The 8,103-nt window shown below is 45.7% G+C and overlaps 1 protein-coding gene across 2 annotated transcripts in view; it reads left to right on the top strand.

Moving 5' to 3' along the window:
- Nucleotides 1-5,229: 5,229 nt before the first annotated feature.
- Nucleotides 5,230-8,103, top strand: part of C6H6orf62 (chromosome 6 C6orf62 homolog) — a 12,511-nt gene continuing 9,637 nt past the window's right edge. Inside the window, exon 1 of one of the 2 annotated variants that reach the window (XM_027948182.2) lies at nucleotides 5,230-5,526. In XM_027948182.2, coding sequence (XP_027803983.1) covers nucleotides 5,485-5,526 — 42 coding nt within the window. In that variant the 5' untranslated portion in view covers nucleotides 5,230-5,484. The other variant, XM_027948181.2, reaches the window with a different exon arrangement.

Below are 8,103 nucleotides of genomic sequence, written 5' to 3'. Positions count from 1 at the left end.
ATTTCCCTTTGGTGGCTACATTCTATCTTGTACACAACACAAAAGCTTCTTGTTTATAGTGTCTAGCTTCTAGGATGACACTAGGGGTCCCCTTGCCTTGGTATTCACACCTGGTACAGTCCCTCCCACACTGGATCGGGTTAAACTGGGTTATACTGCAGGACCTCTATGGAAGTGATGTGAGCCTGGGTCATGAAAGACATCAGAGCGTCCATCTTACTTTGTCTGAGTGTACTCACTCAGGGAGGAAGTTGGCCCCCATGCCCACGTGGAAAGAAACTAGGTCTCCTGCGATCAGCCACCAAGCCTACAACTTTCTTTAGGTCCTCAGTAAACAGTCTACCATCAAGAACGAGGAATGGTGGCACACACCTGTAGTCCCAGCACTTGTGGAGCTGAGGTGGGAGGATCTTCTGAGCTTAGGAGGTCCAGGCCAGCCTGGGCAAGATAGGGAGACTACAATTAAAAAATTCAGTGCTGACTGTATAGTTTAGGTCTATGTGAGATGAAGGTGATACCAAAGGCCCCCAAAAGAGTGAATGAAGGCTTCAAAACAAACTAAGTTTCTGGGTTTTATTTGATATATATATATATATATTTTAGTTGGACACAATATCTTTTATTTATTTTTATGTGGTGCTGAGGATCGAACCTGGGGCCTCACACATGCTAGGTGAGTGCTCTACCGTTGACCCACAACCCCAGCCTCGGGGTTTTTATATTCTTGATGAGCCCCTGTGGCTCTGCTATGGACGGGAGGTCAGTGTGTGCTGAGAATGTGCTGACTAATCCCTGCTGGACAATGAAACTCCATTAGCTCAGAGTCACAGTTACCTTAGATGGTGAATCTGTAAGTCTGAAAACTGGAGCCAAGACCCTTCATGACACTACCTTTAGGATCACACCGTAGAGTATCTGCAAGAGGTCTCTTGTCCCACAAGGTGCAGGTGTAGATTCCTTCTGTGTGACTGTTTACTGAGCTTATTAAACGGGTGGTCATAAAGGTGGGCATGTCTGATAAACTTCAAAATAGTAATGGAGGGAAGTAACAGAAGTAACAGTAAAATCTCCATAGGAAAGGGAGTGGGAATGCTGCAGATATTTTTTAAGAGAGCACAAGTATGTACAGCGGCCTTGCTAAAGGCAAGAGGCTGTCTCTTTTTAGGAGAGTGAAGAGGAGCTGCGAGCACTTGCTGGCTCTCGTCATGTGTAGGCTACCAAAGCACAAGCAAGAGTAATCATTTCTGAGCTTGTCCTCAGTGCAGGAGCCTGGGACACCTAGATTGGTCTGGGTTGTGTTTCTTCAGGGAGGAGCATGGCACCAAATCTTTACAAGGTGTTATTTTATTAAAGTGCTAATACTTTGCTGTGGTACCTGCATTTCAAAGAAGAAAATCTGATACAATATTCCTAATGGTATAATTTAGAACTCCTAAGGGGGAAATTAAGCAGATATTTTTAGGCAAGGTGTCACTATTTTTGTTCCACAAATCCCATTATGTTGGAAACAGCATACCTCTAATAAGTGTTTCTTATAGAATGAAGTGCACTCTTTTCCATAGTTGGTAAAGTTCAATCTTAATTGAGTTCTTTCTGAATTTCATTAAGGTCATGGTTTTCAAAGAATTTCTAGGGGCGTAGCTCAGCGATAGTGTGCTTAGTGTGTACAAGGTCCTGAGCTCAATCTTCAGGAAGAAAAACTTTGTGGATTACCCTTCCTATTCCATGGCCATACCAAGTTGCAGAGAAAATTGAACTAGCAGTGTCTTCTTCCTCCAGGACACATGGCTGCTGTTTTTGGCTCATCCCACTAAGACCTGGCAGTTTCATGCACACAGTGTTGTAAGATTTGTTCTACATGTGTTCCAGGTACTCCAATTCTGTTTCACAGGTGCTGAGGCTAGAAGCTTCACGTTTTCCCTCAACATCTGTTCCATCCTATTTTTATGAGTGTAAAAATTCATTAATGGTGATTTAGATATGACACCAAAAATCAACAAAAGGAAAAATATTATTTTTAAATAAGTTATTATTAAAGTTAAAATTAAGTATTAAAGTTAAAAGCTTTTGTACTGTAAGAAATACCACTAAAATGAAAAAAAGCAACTCACAGAAGGAGAAAATACTTGGTTTGAGAAGTAACAAAAACAAGCCATTAAGTGTGGAGATTCCTTATTGGTTGACTGATGTATCTAGTTTATGCTAATTAAGATAAGCTGTGCGGAATGTATAAATACCGCTCCTGTCCTGCAATAAAGGGCTCCTACTCCTGCTGTATCAACGTACACAAGTTGTTCGTCACCCCCCGGTTATTTTGCTGCAGCCGGACTGCAGCACAAATCATGTATCTGACAGGAACCTGTATCTAAAATAAAGAATCAATAATAAACAAGTTGTTTGTTTTTATGGGCAAAAGTTTATTTTTTTATTTTTATTTTTAAATATTTATTTATTTATTTATTTAAGTTTTCGGCGGACACAACATCTTTGTTTGTATGTGGTGCTGAGGGTTGAACCCGGGCCGCACACATGCCAGGCGAGCGCGCTACTGCTTGAGCCACATCCCCAGCCCTGGGCAAAAATTTAAAATAGACATTTCTCCAAATAAGATGGAAGAATGGCCAATAAGCATATAAAGGCGCTCAATATCATTTATCACCTGGGAAAGGGAAATCAAAATCACAAGATCCACTTTATACCCAGTAGGTAGGCTGTAATAAAAAAGACCTACTAACAAATAGGTGGAGAAAATGGAACCCTCAGATGCTGCTGGTAGGAATGTAAATTAGTGCCACCAATTTGGTAAAATCAGGCAGTTTCTTTGCAGTGCTGGGCATCAAACCCAGGGTCTCCTGTATGCTAGGCAAGCACTCCACCATTAAGCCACATCCCCACCCCCTTCTCAAACCATTAAAAACAGTTAACATATGACCTAATATTTACATCCTTAGATATATATACCTAAAGGAACTAAAAACATGTACACAGCTAAAAAGAAACAACCTAAAAGTCCATCAACTGATGGATAATATTATTCAACAATAAAAAAGCAATTACGTATTGATACATGGTACAACATGGAAACTTTCTGCTAGTCAAAAAAGAGCAGATACTGAAAGTCTCCATTTATATGAAACTTCAAAAAAGGTAAATCTATAGAAACAACATAAATTAGTGGTTGCCTAGGGCTGGAAGAGAGGAAAGAGAATAACTGCTAGTGGGTGTGGGTTGTCTTCCTGGGGAGGATAATATAATGGTTGCAAAAGTGTGACTATACTAAAAACCATTAGATCATATACTTTAAATAGGGGAGTGGTATGTGACTATTTCAGTAAAGCTAATATTTAAAAAATAAGTTTTCATCCATGAAAATAATCACGAATACAAATTTGGGCCTAGTCAAGAATGAGCCCGAGTTTACACACAGGTTTCTCTTTTTAAAATCAATGTCATAAATTATGTGAAATCTTCAATTTTACCCATTTCCACATAGCTACGTGATAGTGAAAATAAATCAGCATAACAACACTAGCACTGCAAGCTGTGACCTTTCAAAGTTAGAAACACTTTGGAAACCCTAGAAATCTCATCCTTGGTTTTGGATAATTTATATTGAGGGCTCCAATTTATATTGAACCCAATTGAGGTTCCAGGTATACCCTTGGCTCACGGGTAAAAACAGTGTTATCACAACTATTATGTTTTGATTTCACATTCAGCACTACTCCGAGGACGGACCAGCGCGGCAGGCGCGGGCTGTGCTCCCGCCAGCTCCTGCGCTCTGGGCCAGGCGCTCAACACTCAGCGGCCCAGGACCCGGGACCGACCCCGCCGCACCCGCTTCACACTGCGGACCTAAGGGTAGGGTGGGGGCTGAGGTCGTGGGGATCCTAGCGGCAAGGTTCTGACTGCAGGGCACCCACGGCCAACTTCCCCGCGAGGTCACAGCAGCAGCGGCGACTGTGACCTTGCTCCAGCCAGAGGACCGCCCTCCGGTGAGCGTACGTGGGCCGAGGAGCGAGGCGCGGGGCACCAACGCGGCCACTTTCCGCTGCACTGTTCCAACTGCAGCACTGGAAATGAATTCTCGGTTCCCGCCGCAAATTACCACGGTGCACCACCGCTCAAGGACCACAGACGCTCTCAGTGAAGCGGGGACGTGCCGTGGCCTCCCAAGTACACGCCCCATCTCCTCTCCGCTCTTCCCTACCCTCCCCACTCCCAGCTCAGCTCCGCCCGGACCCGACCCAAGCCCCGCCCACGGCTGCGCGGCGGGCGAGAAGCCGGGCGAGCGGTTGCATCCGGGTGCTTTGTGGGGCGGGGATAGGGCGTGGTTTGTGGCGTCAGGGGAGGGGCGAGCAGCCTACTCGAGGACTGGGACGCCCTGACGGAGCTACGGGGGGCGTGACCGGAGCCCTTCCACGCCCTATGGAGATTCCATGTCGGCGAAGAGGGGCATTCCTCTTTTCAAACTCACTTTGGAGGCAGGCTCTCCAGTTTATAACCTTTATTATTTACTCTGCTCTCGTTTTTTCTTCCCCGATTCTTGAGAGAGCCCTGCGCGCCTCCTCGCTTCCGATCCTCCCCCCCTCCGTTTTCGCGCAGGTGGTGCAATCCGCCGGCGCGCAGCCGCAGAGGGCGCGGGGCGGTGCCGGTGCGGGCGGGTGACGCAGCGGCCGTCGCTGCCATTTTAAGTTGTTTGTTCTTGCTGCTCTCCTCAAACGCGACTCTGCGCCGGACCGGGAGGCGCTAGACGCTGCTGCCGCTCCCGCAGCCACCGGTGGGGACGAGGCTCTGCTGCCGCGGACGCGCACCCGCCTTCCGGCGCCCGCTCTCGGGTCCGCTCGGCCTCCCCGGAGCCGCCAGCGACTGTGGGGGGACGGACTTGCGATCCGATGCTCGAACTGAAATAACTTTGCGGGGCTCGCTTCGCGGACTGACCTTAGAGCAGGGCTCCCCTCTCCTCCTCCCGCCTCCCTCCCTTCGCCGCCGGCGCGCCGAGCAGACTATGGGTCCCAGGCGGGGGCCGAGCGGCGGCAGCAGCGCGGGCGGCCGGGCCTCCGAGCGCTGCGCAGCGGGCATGGAGGGGCGCAGCTGGCTGGTGGTGTTCTCTTGACATGGCTCCCGCCCGCGCCGCGAGCAGCGCCCCCGCCGCCGCCGCCGCCTCCGCCGCCGCCGCCGCTCCGCCCGCAGGCTGCGGCTAGAGGCCGCGCCCGCCCCGCCGGCCGAGCCCCTGCCGCGGGCACGGTCGCCCGCCCGCCCGAGACCGCCCGCGACCCGCCCTGCCACGCACACCCCGCCAACATGGTCTGCTGAGCGCGAGAGCGGCCCGACCGGGAGCTCGATTTTCCTGGGGGGTGGGGGGTGGGCCTACTTGACAAAGTCACTGCTATTAACACGATTATCTTCTTTTCTTCCCACTGACCCTCCCCACTTACCCTCTCCCGCCTACTCCACCCGGGCGGGAGTTGTTTCCACGATGAAATGAGTGAGAACCCGAGTGCTCCTGTGTCTCCCGTGGTGCGAGTGAGTCGCTGCCGCTGAAGGCAAGGGCGGGGGCGGGACCTGGGGGGTGGACGGCAGGTGGTCCCCGGGCGCCGCCCGGGATTTGGGAGAGCCCGCCACCTTGGCCTCAGCCATGCTCTCGAGAAGATAAGTCGCACTCCCCCATCCCGAACGGGGCGCACGCTCAGGGAGGCTCCCTGGGGGATGTAGGACTCGGGCGCAGGGCTGAGCGCGTTGGGGTCCCGGGCTTCGACCAGGTCTGACCGCAGAGCCGGAGCAGTTGCTGTCCTGCAGTACACCCCTTTTCCCTCTGCCATCATGGTTCTCCTTGGCAGCAGCACTAGCAGCCGCCTGAGGGTGAAAATGTGGGTGATGGGGAAGTTGGTAATGACTCCGCTGTTTTTTCTCATGGCTCCTTTGGGCAACAGCTGTCCGCCCCCGGTGTACACTGTAGTTGATTGCAGGGAAACTCTGTACCTCTCCCCTTCTTTCTCTACTGATTTTGCACTTTTCTCTTTGCTCACCACCAAGTGTAATCAATAACAAGCACTGACGATACATAGCAATAGTGAAATCTGAAATAACTAAGAACTAATTAGGTACTACAGCCATGGATCTGGCTGGGTAAAATCCAATTGGATATTTCAGTTTCATTCACCTACCCTGTTTTGGTGTTTTGTTTTGTTTTTTTTTTTTTTTTTGGTATTTGAAAAACAAGGATCACACTTTCTCCCTCCCCATTCCTTTTCTTAATCCCTTTTCTAAAGGGGGAAAATTCGAATGGGTTTCAAGGATTGGACTGGTGTCAGCTGTGTTTTACTGCACACCTAAATCCTGATAATAGGCTTTTCATTTCCCCTCAAAGCCTTTATTTTAGCAGTGAAGCCAAATGTGTTTTCCAGAAAGTTAGTTCAAATACTTTCTCCTCCTTCTTTCCTTATTCCCCTTCCTTTTTCCCATCAATCCCCAAACATTATTGTCCAGACATGACTGGACAGCAGCTTTTGTTTCTTGACCCTGTAATATGACAGTCTGCTAATATTGCCAGAAGGTGCAGTTTTGGGGTTACAGTCGTGATTTTAGCTATTCAATCATATTAGCAGGAAAAAAAAAAAATGACTTGTTTCTGTTGTACTTGAGTCTTAAGAAAAAGTGCCCATAGTTTAGTGACAATTTCCAAAGGCTTTAGTACCACCTGTATTTCAAAATGGGGGACCCAAACTCCCGGAAGAAACAAGCGCTGAACAGACTTCGTGCTCAGCTTAGAAAGAAAAAAGAATCTCTAGCTGACCAGTTTGACTTCAAGATGTATATTGCCTTTGTGTTCAAGGAGAAGGTAATTTAAAGTTCTTAATGTGAATTAGCACAAGTGATTATTGTAAGTGTATATTAGTTGTTACTCTTAAATGATTTATGAATATCAGTTCAAAGAGTGGTTGGAGAAAATTATTTTGTATGCTTTGTTTTTTACCCTCATGGCTGGTTCTGCTATTGGAGCAGTTGTGGTAAAATTATCAATGGAAGGACTTGAAGTATTAATTGGTTTGGATATGCTTAATTCTAAAGCTTAGTAGTATCCACTTAGTTGACACAGACTGTGTAACATTGTAAAACCTTATGTGGAGCAACACAGGGAACTTTATAACTAAATTTATCTAATGTAAAATAGGATGTTTGAAAGTGTTAAGTTGGAATCAATGTTCATATTCTAAAGTTAGCCTGTTTCTTTATTCATGGTTCATTTAATGAATTAGAATATAGACTTTAATTTTAGAATTAGCTAAATATTGAAAATGGTTAGTTTGTGTTTTAAAGTGTTTATTTTTTAAATTCAAAATGACATGAAGTTTAATTTTTTTTGTCTTATTCGATTAGTTTCACAGCTAAATAGTAAATGATGAGGTTTAGCTGGTCAAGGTGAAAGTGATGAAAGCACAATTTTTTTTTTTGGCACCTTAAAGAACAGTTTCTTAAATTATCAACAAGGCTATTTGATGAGAGATTAGGTTATGAATGTAAAGAAGTGCTGCTTTGATTTCTTTCTTTTTTTTCTCACTTTAAATGATGAACTAATTTCAAATCAGAAAAGCATTTGTGTGACATTTAATATTTGGAAGTTTTATGAATTGTTTCTATACTCTTAACTCTGAAAGCTATTGGTATTTAAGAACACACTTAATTACTGGAGTGATAAATAGCATTGCAAAGTGGTTTCAAAGTAATTTGCTTTGAAGTACTAAGAACTTATTTCCTCTTGGGCTTTTTGTTTTTTAACAAGTTGACTGCAGAATTCAAAAGACCAGATATTAGTTGGAGATGCTATACGTAGCTTCTCTAAATCCAAGATATAAGTGGTGAAACTAGATCTTTGTATCATCTGTTTTAATTTTTGTGAAGATATGCTTTTATTCTATGAATAGATGCTCGTACAAATGCCTTGAATAGTTCATGACCTATACTTCAATAGTGAAGAACTTTTATAAACTAGTTGGTGATGAGCACTTGATCTTGACTAACGTTGAAACATAATTTGGTGTACATTTTTTTCTTCAAATATTGATATTTGAGGTTATATAATATTCAGAAAGAATAGTAAAA

This window comes from Marmota flaviventris, chromosome 6 (assembly GCF_047511675.1).
Source record: "Marmota flaviventris isolate mMarFla1 chromosome 6, mMarFla1.hap1, whole genome shotgun sequence".
Lineage (NCBI taxonomy): Eukaryota > Metazoa > Chordata > Mammalia > Rodentia > Sciuridae > Marmota > Marmota flaviventris.
The sequence above is the reverse complement of the archived record's forward strand: the minus strand, read 5'-3'. Positions and strand labels throughout refer to the sequence as shown.